At 47.9% G+C, this 24,523-nt stretch overlaps 1 protein-coding gene across 1 annotated transcript; it reads right to left on the bottom strand.

Annotated features, from left to right (window-relative positions):
* Positions 1–518: 518 nt before the first annotated feature.
* On the bottom strand, positions 519–19,626 carry OXTR (oxytocin receptor). Its single transcript, XM_017874159.1, has 4 exons — positions 19,242–19,626; positions 18,509–18,604; positions 17,282–18,343; positions 519–3,334 (listed from the first exon to the last, which is right to left on the bottom strand). The coding sequence occupies exons 3-4, from the start codon at positions 18,201–18,203 to the stop codon at positions 3,087–3,089; spliced, it is 1,170 nt and encodes a 389-aa protein (XP_017729648.1). The 5' UTR covers positions 18,204–18,343; positions 18,509–18,604; positions 19,242–19,626; the 3' UTR covers positions 519–3,086.
* Between the last annotated feature and the right edge of the window lie 4,897 nt (positions 19,627–24,523).

Here is a 24,523-nt window from a genome sequence, read left to right as displayed (position 1 = left end):
TTTTGAGACGGAGTCTCGCTCTGTCGCCCAAGCTGGAGTGCAGTGGCCACTTCTCAGATCACTGCAAGCTCCACCTCCCGGGTTCACGCCATTCTCCTGCCTCAGCCTCCGAGTAGCTGGGACTACAGGCGCCCGCCACCTCGCCCGGCTAGTTTTTTGTATTTTTTAGTAGAGACGGGGTTTCACCGTGTTAGCCAGGGTGGTCTCGATCTCCTGACCTCGTGATCCGCCCGTCTGGGCCTGTGAATTTCTATTTTATATAAAACATAACAACCTGCAGCTACAAGGCATCACTGGTGCCTTTACAAAGCAGGGATATTATCATTGCTGTTACTTTTTGCCAAATAGAGACATCATCTCTTGCAGCAAAATCGAGTGAGAAAACCATGAGATCCCTCTCAAGCAGTGAGCCACATAGAGAAACGAAAGCTCTGAGAGGCAAGAGATTCCAAGGAATTCATCTGTCAAGTTGGCCTTCTCTGAATTCATCTGTTGAATATTTTTTTGTTTATTTTTATTTTTTTAAAGTTCATTGGCTTTTAGTATATTTTCAAAATCGTGCACCATCACCACTAATTTCAGAACATTTTCATCACTCAAAAAAGAAACCCCAAACCTTTAGTAGTCACGCCTCATCTCCCACAGCCTCCAGGCCTTGGCAAACACTAATCTATATTCTCTCTATATAAATTTGTCCATTTTAGACATTGCATTTCAATCCAATCAGACAACATGTGGTCTTTTGCAACTGGCTTCTTTCACTTAGCATAATGTTTTCAAGGTTCATCCATGTTGTGGCATGTGTCAGTATTTCATTTCTTTTCAGAGTTTAATAATGTTCCATTGTATGGATAGACCACATTTTATTTCCCATTCATCAGTTGATAGACATTTGGGTTGTTTCCACTTTTTGGCTATTACAAATAATGTTGCTATGAACATTGGTGTACAAGTTTTTGTGTGTATGTATGTTTTCATTTCTCTTGGGCAAATACCTAGGAGTGGCATTTCTGGGTCATATGGTCACTCTATGTTTAATTTTGTGAGGTACTGCCAAACTGTTTTCCAAAGCAGGTGCACCATTTATGTTCCCACCAACAATTTAAATTTCTACCAGTTTCTCTACATCCTCACCAACACTTGTTGTTGTCCATCTTTTTCTTGTAGCCATCCTAGTGATTATAAACTGGAATCTCATTGTGGTTTTGACTTGCATATCCCTAATGAATAATAATGTTGAGTATTTTTTCATGTGCCTATTAGCCATTTGCATATCTTCTTTCGAGAAATGTCTATTCAAATCATTAGTCCATTTTTAAAATTGATTTATTTTTCTCCTTATTGTTGTGTTATAAGAGTTATTTCTATATTCCAGATACAAGTCCCTTATCATATATATGACTTGCAAATATTTTCTACCATTCTGCAGGTTATCTTTTCACTTTCTTGATAGGGCCTGTTGAATCACAAAAGCTTCAAATCTTGATTAAGTCCAATTTACCTATTTTTCCATTGGTTGCTTGTGTCTTTGGTGTCATATCTAAGAAACCACTGCCTAATTCAACGTTACAAAGATCTAAGTCTATGTTTCTTTCTAAGATTGTCTAGTTTCAGCTCTTATATTTAAATCTTGGATGTGTTTTGAGTTGATTTTTGCACATGGTGTGAGTAAAGGTCCAACCTCATTCTTTTGCACATGCATATCATTGTCTCAGTGCCATTTGTTGAAAAGACTCTTCTTTCTCTATTGAATTGTCTTGGGAACCTTGTCAAAAATCAACTGACCATAAGTATAAGTGTTCATATCTGTACTCTTTATTCTACTCCGTATGTCTATCCTTAAACAAGTAACACACTGAGCTGATTACTGTACCTTTATCATAAATTACAAAATCAGAGAGTGTGAATGCACCAACTTTGTTCTTTTTCAAGGCTTATTTGGCTATTCTGGGTCCCTTGCATTTCTTTATGAATTTTGGGACCAGCTTATCAATTTCTGCGAAGAAGCCAGCTATGATTTTCATAAGGATTGCACTGAATCTGTATGTCAATTAGGATAGTATTGCCATCTTAACAACACTAAGTCTGATCCGTGAACACAGGATGTCTTTCCATTTATTTAAGCCTCCTTTAATTTCTTCCAAATTTTGTAGTTTTCAGTCTTGCACTTGTTTTGTTAAGTTGATTCCTATTTTATTCTTTCTGATGCTATTATAAATGGAATTATTTAACTTCGTTTTCATATTGTTTGTTGCTAGTATAAAGAAATACAATTCATTTTTGTATATTGACCTTGTATCTTGAAACCGTGAGGAACTTGCTTATTAGTTCTAATAAGCTGTGCGTTTGTGTGTGTGTGTGTGTGTGTGTGTGTGAATTCCTTAGGATTTTCTATACACAAAACGGTGTCATCTGCAAATAGTTTTACTTCTTCTTTTCCAATCTAGATGCATTTATTTCTTTTTCTTTCCCAAACGCTTCTTAAACATTAGCTTCTTAAACATTTTTAACTCAAGTTCTAATTGGTCCGCTGTGCCAGATGGTCTTACAAGGTAATCCCCTTCTTCTAGTGCTACCCTCTGACAAGTTGGTCCCCAAGGAACCCAGCATTTGTTCGCTTAAAGGCAAATACACTTTGAGGTCAGGAGGATCTTAACACCACCCTCCCCATCTGAGGTCCCAACCCCACTCCTTACCCCAAGTCCAGAACACTGAACTTCCTGACCCAATTGGTCACCAATCTTATATTTCCTGCTTTTCACAATAGCCCGGAATAAAGAAGTAAAAAGATACTGGTGTGAAATTGCAAGTCCAGGAGAAAACACAAGCCACCCACTGCCCAGGGTAGCAGTGGGTTCAGGGTGGCAGAAGTACGTGTAGGAGGTGAGGGGGTTGCCTGATGGCTGAGTTCCCTATCATCTCCCATCATGGAGACCACTCTCTACCCCACTGAAGCCACCCCAAAGAGTGGAGAGATACAAACTGATAGGTACCTTACACACAAACATACGCCATCACCTAGGGGCCGACCACTTATGCCAGCACAGCCCGAACCTCAGGAGGCAGCCCTGGCCCTGGCTGGTGGGTCACGCCGTGGATGGCTGGGAGCAGCTCCTCTGGCTGGAGCTGCGATGGCTCAGGACAAAGGAAGACGAGTTGCTCTTTTTGCTGGTACTTGTCTCTCCCAGGCGGTTGCCCTTTAGGTAGCTGGTGGAGCAGCACAGGAAACGCTGCACGAGTTCGTGGAAGAGGTGACCTGTGAACAGCATGTAGATCCAGGGGTTGCAGCAGCTGTTGAGGCTGGCCAGGAGCATGACAATGATGAAGGCCGAGGCTGAGGGGGCGGGGGCAGGAGAAAGGAGAAAAGGGCATTAATTAACACTGGAGACACTCCCAGACATATCTGACTTAAACACCATTTCGTGAGTGACAGGCTTGTCCAAGTACTACATCCTGAATCACAAGATGAGGTACTAAAGAGGCAAAGTTTGTCTTCCTTCTTCCTCCTTGTGCTGGACATGCCCTCAGGCTGTCCTCCAAACCCTCCCCACCAGGCTCAGCCCAGGCTTGGAACCATCCCTGCCTTTCTCTCACCAGCAGCTTTCCCACTGCCTACCTCCCTCAGCAGAAGCTGTATCTATCACAGTCACCTTTTCATGCATCACCCACACAACTAGTGTTGAGTGCCTACAACTTCGAGCGTCTACAAGCACAGCACCCAGAAGCTGCAACACCCAGTTTTCATGCTAGCCTTGCCAGTGCCTAGTTACTTGAAGTCCCTAAGAAGCTTCGGTTTCCTAATCTTTAAGTGGGCATAAGGAGAGTGCCCAAACCTCTGAGGACTGCTGCTAGGATTAAAGAGTGCCTCATACACAGTGGGTGCCCAATAAATGATGGCTGCTATCATGACTATGTGCCAGGCAAATCAATCAAATAAAATGAGAAACACCATGATGTGGACATCTTGTGAGTTAGGTAGGCACAGGAAGGGGGTGCCGCTCTGAGAGTCATAGCTGGCCCCACAAACGGGGCATGTGAGCTGATTCCCGAAGATGCCTATGGTTTTTCCAGGCAGAGCAGGGAAGAAATGTGCTCCAGGCAGAAGGAATGGCACCAGCAAAGGCGTGGCAGCAAGAAAGTGTATGACATCTTCACGGCTGATCAACTGAAAGCATCTCCATGAAGCTGTGCCTAAGAGCACTACTTCAGCATGACAATAAGACTCATGCAGGAAAAAGAAAGTGACATGAGAATTATCTGAAGCACTCCTTAAAGGCTATTATACTGAGGACTCATGGAGTTGCAGTCGAAATTAATGATCAGAAATCAGCTTCAAAACATTGCCTGTCACAAACCAAAACTTCAAGGAGGAAGAAAAAATTCCTAATTCTAGGTACTTCCAAGCACGGGGATAAAAATTTGGCTTCTTTCAATGCCCTTAAATCTGAACAATCAGACATCTCCTGATGACAGACAAGGCCAGGCAACGTCTCCAGAAACCCACAAGGAAAACAGCTAGGAATTCTGTTGAGCCACTTCCTTGTGTGTGAAGGCAACTGCAAGAAGGTGGGGAAAATCCACTAGTCTTCTTTCTGTCTGCTCTGCAAAATTTTTCAACAAATAACTCTAGAGTTCAAGAGCTAAATCCAGGGAAGGACTCTTCACTGGGGATGCTAGAGAGGTGCAAATTCTAGATGTGGCCGCTGATGAAGAGAACAGAGATGTTCATCAGCAAAGTCTTCAAGCACCAAGGAAAGAAAGGCGGTTGGTTGTTGGTAAGTCTACATGAGGGCTCTCAAAGTAACCCCTCCCCCCCGCAGAGCGACACATCACATGGGAACTTGCTGGAAATGCACATTCTCAGGCCCCACCCCAGAACTACCCTCTGGAGGTAGGGCTCAGGAATGTTGTAATTCTAATGCACCCTCAAGGTTAAGAACCACTGGTCTAATTAATTGGTGCACCTGTTGGAACAAAAGCAAGCTATGACAGACAGAAAACAAAATTCTTGCAAAAGAGAGTTTTTAGAAAGCAAAGAATGGAAATTTAACTCTTAGTACTAAAATAATAAAGAATAGAAAAGAGGAAAAGTGAAAGAAAAATGACTCAATATTACTAAATTCATTGCTTTTAACAAAAAATATTTTGTTAAGAAATTTGCTTTGATTTGGATGGATAAGAAGATGAATTTAAGTTTAGAAACTCTGGTGCAATATTTCACCAACAATATTAAAATTCACCCACAAGACTAAAAACAGAATGTCTTAGAAATAATGAAAGAGGCAAAAATCAACATGCAACATGCAAAAGTCAACATTTACAAACTACCAACCACAAAGGGAAGGACATAGGTGTATAAAGCTTTGCAATGAGATAGAAGGAAACATCAGGAATGAAGTTAACAGAAAGACACTGTGTTTTGCCTAGTTGGACACAGTTATTTGGCACAATCTTATCTGTTCATGTAAACCATTGGTCTCACTCTTTACTCTTTGGATCTTTCAAATTTTTTATCCTATTTTTTTTTTTTTTTTTAAACTACAGAAACATCAACAACAAAGAAGAAAAAAGTTAATGAATTCCTAACTAGCCACCAATCCTTCTGCCTCCAAGAGGCCGGCGTGGGTGGGAGATGTCTAATCAGCAACTCTGATCCCACCTGGCGGCCACAGACACGAGTGACCTCGAGTGGGTCCTCAGGGGATGAAGGGCCCTCTCTAAGCTGAACCTGCTCATGTCAAGTTACCAACACTAAGGGCACATTTGGCTGTTCTTAATTTGTCAATATCCTAGTCATCCCAAGTCATTAAGTTTCCAAGAACAGCACTTCAAAGCTCTACCATCAGGGGGAGATCTATTTAGGAACACAAAGCAGGGACTATGGAGCATATTTCAAAGGGGTGAGGCAGCAGGAATAAACGCCCATTGTTGAGAACAGCCAAGATCATTCAGGGACTTCCCAGGAGGCAAGAAGGGAAAGGGGGAGTTTCAGAAGAGAAGAGGTTGGAAAGATGGTTTGGAACCAGACAGGAGGATCTTAAATCCAGTTAGAGTCTGCCCACTTGACTGCATGGGCAATAGGGAGCCATTGATGGTTACTGAGCAGGTGAATGACTACAGATTCCACTTCAACCTGCTTTTTGCACTTATTCTATCTTGTTTAGGCCATAGCATTCACCTTTCTGGTGGCAAGAAAGGCTTCACAGGATTACAGAGGACTTGGAACAGAACAAAGCATGGAAAACATTGTCCTTACATTTCACATTTTCCATGTGAGGATGTGACAATGTTGACCATCATAATCACTGCTCGAGCCTGCTCAGAAGAGTACAGTTTTCAAAGTAGCCTTACCCTCATTTTATAGATAAGGAAAGTGAAACTTAGAGAAGGAGAGTCACTTCCCCAAGGGCACACACCAAGTCACCCTGTGTTCACACATTAATGAAGACTGATTACTTTTAAAAACAGGTTAGCATCCTCACAGGCCAGGTTGGTTCCAGTTAGTGAATCCTGTCCTTCCCAAAGCCAAGATAGAAGGTGGTTAGGCAGTTTGCCTAATGTTATAATTTGAGGGCCAGAGAGCAACCTCCCTGTTCCCAAAACAAATGTGGTCCACCACTGAGAGTAAGCACTGCCCATTCCCCATTTTTGATGCTGTGGATACTGTGGTCCCCCCTGGGCACCCATTCCTCCAGCTGCCCAAGAGCTGCCTGCCAAATGCTCACAGCTGAGCTCCTCTCTGGGCATTGCCTTTGGCCAAAAGGAGCTGCCACACCCAATGACTGCCTAGTGCAAATGTGCAAAGGCCAGGACCCATGCCTTCATCTGGGCTTCTCTGAGGGGCCATGGCCGCTCCCAAGCTCCCAGGGAGACTGGCCTCCCTCCCCATTTCCACACAATGCAACCACAATGAAGTCAGCGCAGAGAGGAGGACCTACAAGTCCTCATGGACCTGACCCTTCTCTGGGGTCCCTCAGGAAAGGAAGCTGTTCACAGTGGGAGTCCCTGGCCCACAGAAACACTGGCTGAGAGGCAGGGAGGAGAACCCAGGAACTCAGGATCTGCATGCAAAGCCCTGGGGCCTGGATCCCCCTCTCACCTAATCACTCTCTGAACTACATCTACTGCCTGAGCCTCAGTTTCCTTATCTGTAGCATGGAGGCAGTAATCATAAGGCTATTGAGAAAACGAAAAAAAAAAATTAAAGATAGTGTAAAAGGGCTTTGTGACTGGCAAAGTGTTTTTTCAAGTAATTGTTATTAATATTAGCATTAATGCTTGTGAGCTATGACCAACTACAGCAATTCTTTACAATCCAAGTCTGGAGACTCCCAATCCCAGAACAATTAGAGAAATCATCCTCAACCCATTTTCCCTACACTGCTCAAAAGCTAAAAAAAAAAAAAAGAAAGAAAGAAAAGAAAAAAGCAAACCCCAGAGCCCTCGGATTGAATTACTTGACAAGAAAGGAACTCTAACAGTCAATTTTGGAAAAACTTATTCTGCCAGTGACCTAGAAATCCAAAAGGGAAGGTTGCTGCAACTGTGGGCAGGCGCAGGATCTCAGGGTCTTCGATGGAAGAGCCAGTTCTAATCATGTCTATCCCACTTGCCTGCCATAAAAATCACATCTAGCCCCACGATCGAGCCCTGAGTATGCCAGGACTGCAAACTTTCTCTCTCCCATCCTTGCTGGGAAGGGAGGATGAAGAGGAGGTGCTGTGCACCCGGACTCCCCAGGGGCTGCTGGTCTCATGCTTATGGCATTTCTTGGAGGAGGAAGAGGTCAGACATCCATCCTTTCATTCTGCCTCCACTCCATGCCATGCACTGAGTAGGTGCTGGGATCTAAGGGCAGTCCCTGCCCTCAAGTGATTTCCAGACTCAGGATGAGAGAGACTGAAAAGACCAGCAGAATGTTAAACAGGGGGTAAAGCATTTGGGGAAGGGGCTGCTGGGCACAAGGCTGAGGACTAGGGGTGGTTTTCAAGTGCAGTCTCTTATGTGCCAAGCCGGGTACATGAGCAGAAACAGCCACACACCAAATGCCAATATCCCCTTCTGGGCAATTCTGCCCCTGGGAGAATCAACTCTGCATTTCTACGTGGCACCATGATTCATGGAGGGGTGGGAGGCAGAGGTCTACGTTCCATCTTTCCCAGCCTGGCTTTCCTCAAGCCCCAAGAACTCCCCTGTTCGGATTTCCCGGCACTCTCTCCACCCCAGCACTGAAACCCCAAATTAGCCCAGAACAGCTGACAGGCAGCTGGCCATGGCCTCTCTGGGCTGTGGTGTTCCTGAGGCTACTGGCACGTTTCACATGATTCAAAGACACATGGCCGAGATTGGCTGGGTCAAAGCAAGCCCGCCAACTTTACAAAAGGCCCGCACTTGAGAAACCAATCATTTGCTACGGGGCCTCCCCAGAGTACCAGGAATTCAGACGTAAGTCTCTTATACCTACAGGACTGTGCAGGCATCTGGGAACAAAACTATGGAAGGCCCTTTCTTAAGAAAATGATTTTTGAATGTATGCTTATAAAAAGATTGAGTCTCAATATATACTAAAGGGTGCCTTCTTAGAAAAGATTTTTCTAAAAATCACAGATGTGTGATCAGCCCGTGTAGCGCAAGGTCTGGGTGAAGAGCCAAACGGACGGGCTACAGAGTTGAAAATGCGTTTCTCCGACAGCACTGCTCCAATCTGGTAGGTGTGCTGGACTCACTGGGCTGGGCCTGAGAATAACCACATTCTGGAAGAAGACAAGCCAGGGCCTTCCTGCAAACGACCAGCCCTTCACTACCCTTCAAGGAATGACAAGGCCTTCCAGCCAATCTGGGCCACATGTGTAAAGGCAAACAGTGAGTGTTGGTAAAAGATAATATATTAAAGCTTTGCTGCTCAAAGTGTAGCCAGTGGCTGGCTACAGGGCATCGAATAGGCATCACTTGTTTCCTCGTCAAAACTGCAAACTCTTGGAGCCCTGCTACAGACCTACTGAATCAGAATCTGCATTTTAACAAAATGCACATTAAAGTTTGAGAAGCTTCCTTCCAACTGGCTCAAATCTTATAGATAGGAAAGAAGAAATGAATAAAGTAACTGTCCGTCATTCTTGATCTCGACGTGGAATGTGCATCTGCTTCTTTGCATAATAAGCTCCTATTCATCCCTCAAAAACCCTTTTCAAATGATACTTCCCCTCTGAAACCCTCCTGATTCCTTCCCAGGGAGACAGATCAACTAATGCCTTCTCAGGGCATTTGCAGTACTTGGTAAATAAATACCTCTATAACAGCATCACCCCATCATACTGTCATTATTTTTTGATACTCTTTGGCCGGGGACTGTGTCTTATTGGTGGCGCTGTCCTTAGGCTGCTAACAGCTACTAGAAAATAGGAAGAGTTCAATAAGGAACTGAATTGAACTGAAGCATGAAATTAGAGGTAAGAGGTCCTGATAAATCAGCCACTGCTGCCAGTATGTTGGAAGGGCTACAAATAATTTCCCTGCTCAACCACAGGATATGGCCTCCCAATAAGGTGATTGGACTCAAATGCAATTCCCTCTGGGAAAATTAAGTTCGTACTCAGATATGGTCAGGTGGAGAGAAAGGGAGAGAAACAGAATGTGCAAGAGTGCTGTTGGGACGGGAGATATGGGCTGGGAGGGCAGAGGCCCATAGTCTCGAAGCATCTGGCTAAAGGGCAGGAAGCCTTAGTTCCCGGCTGAGGCTTCAAAAGGAGACACTGGCAGAGGCTGCCCCTCAGTGCAGGAATCAGGAGTAAGGATTTGGGCCTTGGGGCTGGGACACAGGAGACCACCTGGTTACACCTCCCTCCCACCCATACCTTAGGCAAGACCCAGTCTAGGGTACCTCTAAACGAGAGCTAGAACCTTTCACCTGGCCTCCTGTCTCCTCCAGGTGAGACAGTTGTTTCTCTTTCCTTTTAATACTCTTGTTCCCAGCATCCTTAGACTTGCCACTTTGCGCCAACTGAAACTGCAGCCCATTTGCTAAAATGCTAGACCTGTGCCCAAAATAACTCCCACTCCATCAGCTACGCTGACTTGCACCAGCAGGATGTTCCACCCTCTCTACAACCTAAGCCCTATTCTGAACTTCAGAAACCTGAGATTCTGAATCCCAGAAACCTGAGTTGTGGGCAGGCTCAGCCCCACACCTGAAGTGTATGGGGCTGCCGCTCCACCTGACACTAACCCAGCAGAAACTGGGGGTGTCCCTCCCAGAGGTCTGTGGGTGTGCCCAGAACTCTGTGACCAACCTTGACCAGACTGTCCCACATTTATGCATGCTAGCATCTGGCCACAGGAGGGCAAGGGCTTGGGAGGGCCCCTTGCCAACTCTCTTCACTTGGGGATTGACAGATGAAAGCAGAGGTTGTGTGGACAGGAGCCTGCAGAGGCATCAGTAACTGTTTTTTTGAATGAATGAGTTAGCATTCAGAGGAAGAAGCCCCTCCAAAGTGTGAAAACAGGGATGGCTTCCTGAAAGGGGCACTGGATGAGGCTGCCATGCTCAGTCGTTCAGGCTGTGCACTGCACAGTTCCTAGGAACACCCTGCTCATAGACCATGAGGTAAAAGGCATCCCCTGGAGTTGTGCCACAAAGTAGCCCACACACTGGACTTGGGCTTCAAAGGATGGGAATCCATGGAAGAAACTGGGGTGGGTGTTCCCATGGCACGAACAGTATTAGCATAGGTGCAAAGGCAGCAAGACCACAGGAACTTGTGGAAAGTGGCAAATCATCAGGCCTGGCTGGGGGTACACGAGGCAGGCTGGCCAGAGACCAGGGCAGTGCTAATAAGAGAGTATTCATTTGTTGGGTATTAGTTTAAAAAGTAGAACAGTGGGTCTAAGCCAGCAGGTCCTAACCAGGGATGACTTTGCCCCTTAGTGAAGTTTTGGCAATGTCTGGAGACAGTTTTGGTGGCCACAGCTGGCAGGGAGGTTGCTAGTGGCAAGTAGCACATAGAGGACAGGAATGCTGCTAAATATCCTACCATGCACAGAACAGCTCCTCCCCGACACACATACACACGCATCAAAGATTATCCAGCCTAAAATGTCAGTAGTGCCAAAGTTGAAAAATCATCCTCTAAACCAAGAAGGTGATAATGGAAAGAGAAAGCAACTGTCCACAGGAGGCATGTGGTACAGCTAAGATGATGGAATTGGTGGACACAGGGAGGATGTGAGGGGCGTGGCACTGAACCCAGAGCGCTGGGAGGGCAGTGCCATCAGCAGATGTGTACCTAGGTGTGTGTGTGTGTAGGTGTTGCAGGAAGAGCCCAAGAGGTCAGGACTTTGGGGCCAGATAGCGGGGGAGGGCTCGACTTCCATGGAAGGAATGGGCAATTAGATCGCATGGGCAGGGCCAGCGATCTAACAAGCACCCAGGAGATCCCCAAGGTGAAGGTGTAGATCATCGGGAAAACTGCTAGCCTAGGGCGGCAGGGAGTTGGGGTAGTCATGCAGTGTGTCAGTCTCTAGAGTGAGATGACTGGGTTCCAATCCCAGCTCCATCACTTACTCAGCGGTGATCCTGGGCAGGTCACACCTCTCTAAGCTCAGTTTCTTCATCTGTAGAAAAGCCATGATGGGCCCCTGCCTTGCTGCACTAGGGAGAGGAGCAGAAATGGCCCGGGCACAGGCCTTACTCCCAGTGGGCACTCAGTCAGTGGTGGCTGCTGTTACCAACTAATCCCACTCCTCCCTTCACCAAAGCTGAGGCCCAGAGAGGGTATCGAGTTCCATCATGAACTGTTATCCCTATTGCTCAGATGGGAATGGCAGAGGTCCAGAGGGCATCAAGAGACATTGCCCCAAATGACACAGATGGCAACAAGACCAGGTCCCGGAAGGGGACTGGCTACTTCCCAGTACTGTCTCCCGGGGCTGGGGGCTCTGGCAGGTGGGGTCTGGTGTATACGGTCTGACTTCAGCCCCTGGGAGGGAGCCCGGTGGGGTTGTCTTTGCTTCAAGAAGTTGCCAGGGCAAGGTGGTAAGGTCAGCAGGTAGGCCAGTGCCTCAGATCACACTCAGACATGCCAGCCCCGGGCCACAGACCTGATCCAGCCTCCACAGACAGCGTGATGCAGCCAGGGCACCTGCTAATCTCCTCCTGATCCGAGGCCCTCCACAACCCCTCTTCCCCTCCTCACCCCTCCCGAAACCCACGCAGACAGCCATCAAATGGAAACATGATGTAACAGGGCCTCACCCAAGAGGCTGGTTTGGAGTTTGTTTTTCTTTGAGTTTTTTGGTTTTTGTTTTTTGTCTTTTTAGCTGTTATTTATCAAACCTTTGGAGGGAAAAGAAGTGAAATCACCTCAGGGCAGAAACCCAAAGGGAAAACATTAACATTAGCTAAGAACATAAAAGAACACACAATTACCGAATCATATAAGAGTCTGAAGTTAACTATCCATCTCACTGTGATTTATACCCAGAAGGGCCGAGCTCGTGCACTGTTCACGGCCCAGAGTGAATATCCTGTCCCAGCTCCTCCTGCCGGCCCACCATGCTCTCCACATCGCTGGGTCACCTCAAGAACAAGCCCTTCCAAGGGGCCTGGTCCCCCACACCTCAGGCACAGCATTCACAGAAGGAAAGATGGATGGGACATGCCAGATGGTCCTCAGTCCCACGGAAACAGGGAGGGGCTGGGAAGCTCATTCTACAGATGGGGAAACGGTTCAAACCAGGCCTCCTGTGCCTGTCAGCCTTCCTCCTGGTCCAGTGCTCCTGACAGATGTTTGGTCACCCCCAGCGATGGGGCACCCCTTTCTTTCCCAGATTGCCAGTTCCGTTTTGGAGGGCTACTTAGAAAGTCCCTATTCCTCCTGAGTCCAGCTCTTCATGCCCATCCCTGCCCTGTCTCACTCACCTCCCTGCTCCCATTTTCCACGTATTTGGCAAGCACCAGTTGAGCCATCAGTGACTGTGCAGCCTTGTACCAGGCATCCCCTGGAGTAAAAGGCATCCCCTGGAGTAAAAGGCATCCCCTGGGGTTGTGCCACAAAACAGCCACACATTGGATTTGGGCTTAACAAGTAAGGAACAGGACGAGCAGTGTCCCTGCTGTGACAGGGGTCACAGTCCACCTCTCCAGCCTTAACAAGCTTCTCTCCCACCTCCCAGCCTCCCTGTGCCTGCTGTCCACTCCCATTCCCTGCACCCAGGCTCAAGACAAGAATCCCCACCTTGTCCATCAGGAAGGGACCATGGGTCACACCATTTAATCTTCACAACCCCACGCAGTGAGCCATGCTATCCTTATTACATGGAGGAGGAGGCAGAGGCTCAGAGCAGGTAAAACAACTGGCTTAAGGACACCAGACTGGCCATTTTACCAGGGAGATGCTGGAAAGAGAAGACTAGAGACAGAGACCCCATATCCTGTCCACCACACTCAGCCAACATCAACCAACCCTAGAAATACAAACAGCCCCACTCTACCAAACTCCCTCCTCATCCTCATCTCCTCCCTCAGAACTGCCCCAGGGTCAGAGCCCCTGCAACCAGCAGCATAGCAAACGCCACTGGGTTCAAGGGAAAAGGCTGGTGCCAAATCTTTGGCATTGGAATTTAATTCCGGAAGATATATAAAGGGCTCATCAAACCCTGCGTGGGGCATCCAGTCTCACCAGCCTCATCAAGTCAGCACCCGACAGCATCCGGCTGCTTTGAAAAATGGATCTCATTAAATTACTCAGATGCTCCCATTGGCTCTTTCTTCCGAATCACGAAAATATTTAAGCTCAAAGTTTTCCTCTTTGGTACTTATAAAAAGTAACCACGTGTAGAGCTTGTCTATACACAGAGAGACTTTATTATTATTAATAGTATTATTAATACTATTATTGTAATATTTTTATTTTCCTTTTCTTCTCCCTACCGCCTGCTTTATCCCAGTTCCCTCATATCTTTTTTATCTTGTTGAGTTACCTAAATTTGTGTCCACTACCGCACATTACTTTTGGAACAAGGTGAGCTCTAAACCCATAAAGGCAGCCCTTGGTATTTGTGAAGGTGTGTGAAGGAATGAAGTCGCTCAAGGGAGAGATGGAAAAGAGAGAGCAAACGCTAAAGGAGAGAGGGACTTTGGGTCTCCAGGCCACCACATCTGCAGCCAACAGGAGCATGACATCCCACCCACTCTGGCAGCCTTGATGGGGGCCATTGACTAAGCTTCCCTACCTCCCTGGGGTTTTCATGATAAAGCAGGAACAGACCCATGTGTGCCCCACCTCTCCTGCCTCCCTGTGAGCCTGCTGCAGCCGCAAGCATGACGTCACACTGTTAGCCACAGGCTCGGGTACTGGCTCCTCAGGTGATGAGTGGAGTAAGGGCCCCAGTCTAGATATTTCTGCTTCTAAATTCTGTCCTCTTGGAGAGGAAAGTGAGGCTGTGCATTAATTCCACTTTTCCGATAACAACCTCTCGAGGTAGCTCGAGTGTGGTTCTCTTTTATTCCTTCCCTAACACTTGCTGGTGGCCTCTGGATTGAGAGGTATCTCGAAAGTGATGTAGACACCACTTCCATCTGCTACTTGCAATTATCCAAATTAAGGCCAAGTGGACACACGGCTGGTGTTCTAACTGAGCTCACAGCCACTCTGACTCCTGCATCCCTGAGGCCTGGGCATGATGTGGCCAGGCTGGTGGTGGCCAGAGTCCACGTAGTCACCTTGGTGTATGATGAGGTGCTCACATCTGGACTGGGCTCCTGCTCCTGGCTGTGTGCTTGGGGTAGCGGGGAGGTCCTGGCTGCAGCAGCGTCATGAATCCCTGCCAGTCTGTGTTTGGATTCTTCTCAGCACCCGGGACAAAATGCCAAGGAGGACCAAGAGAAGCCCCGGGGTTTTCATGCAACACCCACCCTTCCCCTTGAATTCCTAAAGGAGCAAAGGGAAGTAGGACCTGAAATACTTGAAGTCCTCTTCTTTCCCTGCCCCTTGGGCTTGAGCAGGAGCCCATCTCTACTGAAGGTCTCATCCCCAGGAAAATCCTCAGAGGACCACAAACACTCAAAAGACCTATAACCTCTCTGGCCACACTCTGGCCAGGATCTGTGTGTGTCTGTTTTTTTCTCTCTCTTTTGTTTCTAAGACAAAGAAATCAATTGTTGACATGCTTTTAAAGTGTAGAAAAGATCTAAACTTCGCTTCATGGTACATGTGACATGGGTGTTGCCCACACACTCTCCTTCTTTAGGGAGGACACACAGTGAGAAGAGGAGTACAGGTGACGGGCTGAACAGCAGGAAGCCATACAGGAGGGAACTGGGAGGAGAGGGAAGGAGAAAATTCACCAGAGACTCGAGACATGAATGGGAGAGGCGAGGGGACCCCAAGGAGAGAGGAGCGGAATGTCTGTTGAATCAATTAACTGAATGCTGAAATGTCCTCATTTTAAAATCTAGACACTAAGGCTCAAGGGGAATAAAGGGATCTCTCATCTAACATCCCAAAGCTAGTAAGGGCTGGAGGAGGACTAGACCCCACATCTCTCCAGTATCTACTCCAAGGGGTGCTGGTTTCACTTCCTTGACAGTTGGTGCTCGAGCTCCTCAAGACCTGGATCTGGTTTCTTCAGATCAGCCCAGGAAACAGGTGTAGCCTAAGGCCTTACTTAGAGACTTCTACTACCGGCTTTTGCCTCCAACCCCACTCCCTCATCACATGCCCTTCGTAAGAACCCTGGCACAGGAAACGCCAGCTCTTCCTCTGACTTGCTGTGTGAACTGGTGCAAGTGCCTTCCCCTCTCTGGGCTCTAGAACCCTCTCTGTAAGGTGTGACCAGGGGCCACACGCGTTCAGTAAATATTGAATAACCAGTGTCTTGGCCACTAAAGCAAACACTGAGCTAACTGGGAGGATTCCGTAAAGCCTGGAGTCTGTGATTTCCAGAAAGGACCAAAGCAAAGTTACCAAACTGAATGAAAGCAGCTGGCACTGAAATTTCAACTTCCCAGGTGCATGTATTTGAAACTATTGGGAGCAGTGGTGAATGCACACAGAAATGGGACATTTGCAGTGTCTGGATGCAAAAAGGGTGAAAGCAAATCCTTTGGGCTTTCTTTACAAACATTTGAAGTCTCCGGCATCCAGCACGCGCTATGGAATTACCTTCAAACAAAAACTTATAAATCATTCACCACCAGCAATCACCCCTCCTGCTCTTTCCACATGAGCTACTGGAAAGGGGTTGTGGGCTAGGGAGTGACAGGAAGCTGCCTGGTGCTCTGTGCCTTGGGGACAGCCACCCAGCACCAGTCACAAACCCCAGAGCCCTAGGATGCCTCTGTTCCTCCAAGCTTTCTCTCTAGGTTGCCCTCTTCTATGCCCTCCTCCTAGCTTTCTGGCACAGGCCAAGAATGGACAATTGCTCCACCCTCAGCCTTGTCCTCAGCAGTCCTCCAAGCTGGAAGGCACATTCCCCACCTACAGAAATCACCCAGCCTCCCCCTCAAACTTGAATGTCCCCCTCCAGGCTTTCTTCTCTTTCCCCCAAGTAGTAGAAGTGGAGTCTCAGTTCTGGGCACTCTCCTCCCTAAGCCTGCCCACCGCTTCTTGCAGTACTCACCTCTCTGCATGGAGACTCATCACCTCCACTCGATGAGGGGTTCGGAGATTTGTCTTCACCTCTCCCTTGGAATCCTCTGCCCCCCAGCACCCCCTTCAACTACTAGGGGCTTGGTTGGATAAATTGCCCAGCCCTGCAAGGTTGTCCTTGTCCAAACCAGACTTCTTGGCTTCAAATGGATTTCTTGAACTTAAAGTGGAAGTTCAGCTTAATGTGAACTTAAACTTGAAGGAATTTGAACCTGGCCAGGGGTTCCAAACTTACCTCTGCCATCTCCTCCTAACCACCTCCTCCTAACCACGTGGGAAAGCAGATGGAGTCCCTTGAACCTGTTCCACCACCACAGTAAACCATACAGCCCATATGCAGCCCAAGGACTGTGCTAAAGACTTTAACTGCATTTTCTCATGGCATGCCCCTATGCCCGGTGACAGTTGGTACTTTTATACTTATTGCCACCTTACAGATGAGAAAGTGGAGGCTCAGGGAGGTTAATTGCCCTAAGTCATTTGGCCAAGGGATGATGGAGCAGTGACTCTGTGGGATTTCAAACCCTCTTATCCCCCCAGGAAGTCCACAGACCCCTGGATATTCTGAGGCAGCAAGATAAGGGCGTCCCCCAGCCACAAGGCTCCCTCCTCCTGGGTCTCCCAGCCCTGGCTACCTTCCTTAGGCGCGTTGGCATCCCAGACGCTCCACATCTGCACGAAGAAGAAAGGCGTCCAGCACACGATGAAGGCCAGCACGATGATGAAAGTCATCTTGACCGTGCGGATCTTGGCCTTGGAGATGAGCTTGACGCTGCTGACACGTGCCAGGGCCATGCGCCCCCCATCGCCAGCCGCCGCGCCCTCTGGCGCCTCTGCCGCCGCAGCTGCAGCGGTCTTGAGCCGCAAATTCTGCCAGATCTTGAAGCTGATAAGGCCATAGCAGGCAGCCAGCACGATGACCGGCACGATGTAGACAGCTAGCGTGATCCACGTGATGTAGGCCTTGGGTCCCCAGGGCTGGATGAAGACGGCCCAGCAGTCGAAGACGCCGTCAGCCACCTCGCGCAGAGAGAAGATGTGCACCTGCGGCGCACTGGCCACCAGGCAGCCGAGCCACGTGGCGAGCACCGCCAGGCGGTCCGTGCGGCGGCGCAGCGAGCGCAGCGGCTGGCAGATGGCCAGGCAGCGGTCCAGGGACATGAGTAGCAGCAGGTAGGTGGAGGCGAACATGCCCACCACCTGCAAGTACTTGACCAGGCGGCACAGCAGGTCGGGCCCGTAGAAGCGGAAGGTGATGTCCCACAGCAACTGCGGCAGCACCTGGAACACTGCCACCACCAGGTCGGCGATGCTCAGGTGCTTCATGAAGAAGAAGAGGCGCGAGTGCTTGTGGCGCGTGGTGCGCAGCGCCAGCAGCACACACGCATTCCCGCTCAGCGCCAGAAACAGGATGAGACAGAGCACCGCCACCTCCACGCGCGCCAGGGCCTCGTTGCGCCGTGGGGGTCCGGCGGTGCTGTTGCCCTCGGCCCCCGGCGGCGCGGCGCTGGAGTTGACTGCCTCGGTGCTCCAGTTGGCTGCGAGCTCGCCCTCCATGACCCTGGCGGCCGCGGTGCGCCCCAGCCTTCGAGCCCTTTACGGCTTGGCGCTGTGGGGCCGGATCCGGCGTGTCCGAGGGTGTAGGGGCGCCTGGGGCTCCTCCTGGAGACTCCACGGACGGATCTGCTGGGTCCACCCTGAAACAAACCGGGAGAGCCGTGAGGAGATCGCGGTGTTTCTCTTCCGACGCGGGTAGGGTGTGTTTGTTCCATTCCCAGAAACCCAAGTCATCTGAAACACGGGGCACAACCGCCGGCCTCGGGTTCCTCAGCCGCCACCCCAGAAATCCCCGTTGGAGGTACCTCCTCTGAGCCACTGCAGATGAGCGGGAATCCTCTAGCAGCCACAAGCCCAGAGCCCCCAGCGTGCCAGTTCCTTGGGATGTTCAGCGGCTTCCACTGGGGGAGAAGGGAGGGTCAAAATCAGCCACTTTCCTCCGAGACTGGGAATCTAAAACCAAACCACCTCCCCGAGGGATCTCCAAACTACCTACCCGCCCCACGTCCGACCCTCAGCATATCCACCTCCCGCGGGACCCCCATACCAGCCCCTCTCCCAGTAAACGTTAATTCAAGTACTTCCTCCGGAAATCCCCAAATAGCCACTTGCCTGGGAAACCCCAGCTCAGGGCCATCCCCGTCTAACCCCACTTTCTGAGACGCTCGGCCGTCACTACCTGAACTTCCACAGCACCTGCTTCCGTGGAAACCCGGTTCCGCAGTCCCTCCTGGGGGAACCCCTACCTCAAAGCCCAGGATGCCCAAGCGCTGTTCCCAGACGCTGGCATAGACACCTCCCGCGGAGCTCCTCCCCAGCCCGGCAGCCTCGAAGGTTCAGGAACCCCCGGCCTGCGCTTTGGACCCAGATAATCAAGGACTCTGGGTCTCAATCCCGAGAAGTCACTTTACAATCTCTCGGAACACCCCGCGCTCCTCCAGGAACAAGGAGTGCGAGGCACCCCACCACCTCCACTCGGGTCCCGATGGCTCCACTGGCCCTAGCCATCCCGTCCATCCCTGCTTAGCACCCAGCTACCTGCACCGAGTCCGCAGGTGAACCTAAGTTGACTCCCCCCAGGGAAGTTGCACGGCGACTGACGGCCCCAGTGACGCGTGCGCTCCCGGCCCGAGTTGGGATGGCCTGCTGGCTGCACCTAATGTGATGCTAGGCTGAGGTCTCTGACTCTGGAGCCTCGGTTGTAATCCCCTCGCCGCAGCCTGGCTGGTAGCTGGATGGGTACAGGAGGTGATCGAGGAGCGCCGCCGAGGCTGCGCGCGCGGACAGCGTCTGGACGCGGCGCTGTGCGCTGGAGCAGAGGCTGCACTATCGCACGGGTCCGCTAGGGGGCGGACGAGGCCAGCCGCGCAGACCCCTGCGGAGCGGGGCTGGTTCGCCCAGCGTTGGTCCCTGAGACTTAACAAATGGGTTTATTTTGCAGTGGTTTAAAACTGCGAAAGGGAGGGAACTCGTAAATAACCCGCCCGTTTCTTCCTTTCTTGGTTTGGAAGCTCCTGACTCCGAGACACATAGGAGGCTTGAATAATAATGTTTTTCCCCGGGTAGATAGTGATGAAATTACAAAAGCATTTAAACTGATTATTTTCCAAAAATGATGTTAATTTTCAGCCTTTTCTCTCCCCCCACACCTCCAGCTTGATGTAGTGGCTTTAGCAGTGAACTCAAGTAAGTCTTTGCTTTGGAATACTTTTGTTCCTATTCCCGTTAATGAGGAATTAGAAATGGCCTCTATTCTAAGCAGGGCTGGGAGAGGCTTTAGTCTTTAGGTAGTTTTAGAGGAAATTCTGAAGCACAACACTCTGTCTTCATTTAAAGTGATTCTGCTTGTCTGCGGCTAAGAGCAGTTTCTTCCTCCTTGTCGTGCTTCAGAATTAAAATCCTGAATCATGCCAAAGGAAGATACAATGTTAAAGACAGCTTCTCAGCCTCCCTGCCCCTTCTCTATTCTAAAATCATTTTTTGAAGTAATTTACAGTGGCCACGAATTAAGTCAGAATAAAAGGCCAGGATTCAAAAATAAACAAGGCTCCTTAAAATGCATTAAACGTGTATTTTCTACTGACATTTCACTTCTCCCTCTTTTCATTATGTGGAGAGAATTGAGTTAGCCAAGGACCAGGTTTCCTTAATCCACAATTACAGCCCCATGCCAGGATATCCCAGGGGCCGAACTTACAGCACCTGGATCCCAGGGTTCTAGCTGAGTAATCATTCCAGAATGGGGCTGGGAATTTTGGCAGCATTGCCAAGGGGTGGCAGGCAATATAAATCAATATTACTCAATAGTACCTATCTACCTTGAAAATTACAGATTAAAGTTACAGATCACTCAGATGAGAATGAAGTGACCTTGGGCAAGTCCCTTCTCTTTGGGTCTCAGTCTCCTCATATGTAAAATGAGAGGACTGGCCAAGATAGCTAATGTCTGAGGTTCTGTCCCTCTGGTTTTCTGAAATTGTATAAGCTGTGCAATCCAAGAGTTTAATCCTAGCAGGTAAAACACCCCTGCCTCACTCCATGGCTGGATGAAGGGAGACTTTTCCCTATGAGCCCCTGATTGGTAAATGTGGGAAGGAAAACACTGGGCTGTAGAACCAAGCCTGCTCTTCTTTCTCCTGGAAGACAGCTGCTTTCTAGGGAGCAAGTTTACGGAGCCACTTCGTCAAGGACAGACTCTTCTACCCTTTGTAGGGAAGCCCGCCTACCTGTGTGGTCCTTGCATAGCTGGTGAGACAGCCTAGTTCTGGATTCACCTAACAGGGCTCTTTAGTCTCATGCAAAAGCTAAATTCTCTAATTTAGTCTTAATCTAAAAAACAAGAACAACAACAAAAAAAAAATCGTAATAGTGTGATCCCCATTTCCTCTCTTTTGTTTTATTTCTTAATGTGTGCAGAAATCAGACAGGAAACAGAGAGGTCCCCTTGAAAACTCCTAACAATGAATAAGATATGCTCCTTCACCTTTGAGCTTCAGCCAAAGAGAAAAACACATATTAGGTTGGTGCAAAATTAATTGTGGTTTTGCTGTTAAAATAATGGCAAAAACTGCAATTAGTTTTGCATCAACCTAATATTTGCAGCGTGCCAACAATAAATGCTGTTACAGAAGTGAGGACTGCTGGGGTCTGAGGTAATACTTTGAGACCGTTTTACAAAGAGGTAGCTGGATTTCAGCGCTCCAGAATGAGTTCTCCAGGAAGCAAAGAAAAAAGGCGTACTTCTCAGAGAGTGGTACAGGGGAATCACTTTGGCGTTTTGGAGGAAGGACTAAAGATGAATTGCTTGGTGCCTAGCACATTGCCAACACTTAATACATACGGTTGGCCCTCTATATCCCTGTATCTCTGGGTTCAGTGGATTCAAACAATCGTGGATTGAAAATATTCAGGGAAAAAAAATCCTCAAAGTTCCAAAAAGCAAAAATTTGAATTTGCCATGTGCCACCTACAACACTGAATGCACACAAATGCAGTGATGAGTGACATTGCATTAGGTATTACAAGTAATCTTGAGATGACTTAAAGTGTGTGAGAGGATATGCGCAGGTTATATGCAAATACTGCTTCATTTTGTTTCAGGGATTTGTGTATCTTGAACCAATCCCCCATGGATACCAAGAGATAACTGTACTTATTGATGCTAAAGGATCTTCGAGGTCATGTAAAGTAAAGGAGAATGGGTTTTATTCTGTAACCCAACATTCCCCAAAATGTGGGGTGGAATACTTTCTGATAGTTTTAAATGTGAATTTAATATTGAGTGATACTGAATAACATAGGGAGGAAATTCAGTTCTCAGTTCTGTTTCTTTCCTTTTGACTTCAGCAAAGAGAAAGTCTGACATAACAAAAATCGTGAAAGTGCTAGTGCAAAGATGACTGAGGTTAGAAGGCATTGATGGGGAAGGTGGGGTACCTGGAAGGACTGCAAGCAAAACAACGTACTCAGGTCTGTACTTGGTGACAGAATGCTGGTAGCCACAGGGAAGATGGGAAAGGAGATACTGGCATTATGAAGGCCTTGCAGATCCAGGCCATGCAGATGCTGTAGGCATGGACCAAAGACATGACATCAGAGGAACGGAACTTCCAAAGAAACAGAACCATTGGGATGTATATATGTAGAGAAAGAGAAGGAATCGGTTCATGTGTTATGGAGGCTGGCAAGTCCAAAATCTTCAGAGTGAGCTGGCAGGCTGGAGACCCAGGGAAGAGCTGATTTTGCAGATCAAGTCCAAAGGTCCTCTGCTGCGGAATTCCTTCTTGCTCAGGGAGGTCAGTCTTTTGTTCCATATAGACCTTCAACTGATTGGATAAGCCCACCAGCGTTATGGTGGGTGATCTTTACTCCAGATGTTAATCTCATCCAAAAACACCCCCACAGAAACACCCAGAATATTTGACCAAATATCTGGGCACCATGGCTCAGCCAAGTTGACACATAAAATGAACCATCACAGACAGATTCAGCAATCTCAGATTTACAAATGTCCTCATCTGTCTGAGTATCCAGGCATCTTTTTTTTATTTTATTTTAAGTTCTGGAGTTCATGTACAGGATGTGCGGGTTTGTTACATAGGTAAATGTGTGCCATGGTGCTTTGCTGTACCTATCAACCCATCACCTAGGTGTTAAGCCCAGCACACATTAGCTATTTTTCCTGATGCTCTCCCTCCCTCCACCCCCATGACAGGCCCCAGTGTGTGTTGTTCCCCTCCCTGTGTCTGTGTTCTCATCATTCAGCTCCCACTTATAATTCAGAACATGTGGTGTCTGGTTTTCTGTTCCTGTGCTAGTTTGCTGAGGATAATGGCTTCCAGCTCCATCCATGTCCCTGCAAAGGACATGATCTTGTTCCTTTTTATGGCTGCATAGTATTCCATGGCATATATATACCATATTTTCTTTATCCAGTCTATCATTGATGGGCATTCCATGGGTTGATTCCATATCTTTGCTATCGTGAATAGTGCTGCAGTAAACATACATGTGCAAGTATCTTTACAATAGAATTATTTATATTCCTTTGGGTATATACCCAGTAATGAGATTGCTGGGTAAAATGGTCTTTCTGGTTCTAGGTCTTTGAGGAATGGCCACTCTATCTTCCACAATGGTTGAACTAATTTGCATTCCCACAATGCAATGTAAAATGTAAAAATATTCCTATTTCTCCAGATTCTTTACAGCACCTGTTGTTTCTTGGCTTCTTAATAATCACCATTCTGACTGGCATGAGGTGGTATCTTATTGTGGTTTTTATTTGCATTTCTCTAATGATCAGTGATGTTGACCTTTCTTTCATATGTTTGTTGGCCACACAAATGTCTTCTTTTGAGAAGTATCTGTTCATGTTCTTTGCCCACTTTATAATGGGTTTTTTTTTTTTTCTTGTATCCAAGCATCTTAAAGGTGGGGCCAATGTTGTCTATACCTGTACTTCGAAAGGCCTAGGTCACTGTAGAATAGGCAACTTTCAGGTATTTGTTAAATACAGAAGGATAAAAGTAAGGGGAAAAGGAGGGAAGAAATAAATATCTCCATGGGCAGTTTTGCTCTCTTAAGAGCAGAACTAGGCCCTCTGGGGAAGGTATCCTGCCCAAAGAATGACCTGTCCTGTACCCGCTTCTACCTCTGGGAACTGGGTCTGAGTTCATCTTGGGAATTTTCCAGTACTGGCACATTTATTTCAACGGGGATCCAAGCCCAAGGGGCCTTTGCTCTATAGTCAGAGTGGAAATGAGTTGTAAACACATCCAACCTACTCCCTCCCTAACATCACCCCTCTCCCTAGCCTGCCCCCAAATAACTTCTCAGCCTCGGCTTGGGCTTCTAGATCCAGGAGGGGGTCAGTGACATGCTCTCAGGCATAAAGACTGAGAACACATTGTAGCAATCAGCCTGCTGCTGGCATACTTGGCCTTCTTACATTTATAGTTCTGTGCAGTTGCAGGAACATCAGGGCATGTGGGCTGACCTGGGAAGTTCCTGAGGCCGTGCCAGGATGCTGTGTCAGGAGGCCATAGCTTATAGGTAGAACTTGCATGGATTCCTTCTAGCTTGTGTGATTTTGGACTTCCCAGCCTTTTTTTTTTTTTTAATTCCTGTGTTCCATGGAGGGTAGAGAAAGAGAAAAAAATGTCCTTTCCTATTGGAGAGAGCTCTGAATCTGCAGCAGTAAGTGCTTGCTAGCATCTGGATTTTACCACGTTCTGTCGGCGTGGCAAAGGTACTGAACTTCTCCGAGACTCAGTTTCCCCAGGTGCTGATCACATGAGGCTGTCTGTATAAACCAAACT

The sequence above is a fragment of the Rhinopithecus bieti genome, unplaced genomic scaffold, assembly GCF_001698545.2.
Source record: "Rhinopithecus bieti isolate Rb0 unplaced genomic scaffold, ASM169854v2 scaffold_7049, whole genome shotgun sequence".
Classification (NCBI taxonomy): Eukaryota; Metazoa; Chordata; class Mammalia; order Primates; family Cercopithecidae; genus Rhinopithecus; species Rhinopithecus bieti.
This window is presented reverse-complemented; position numbering and strand designations above follow the sequence as displayed.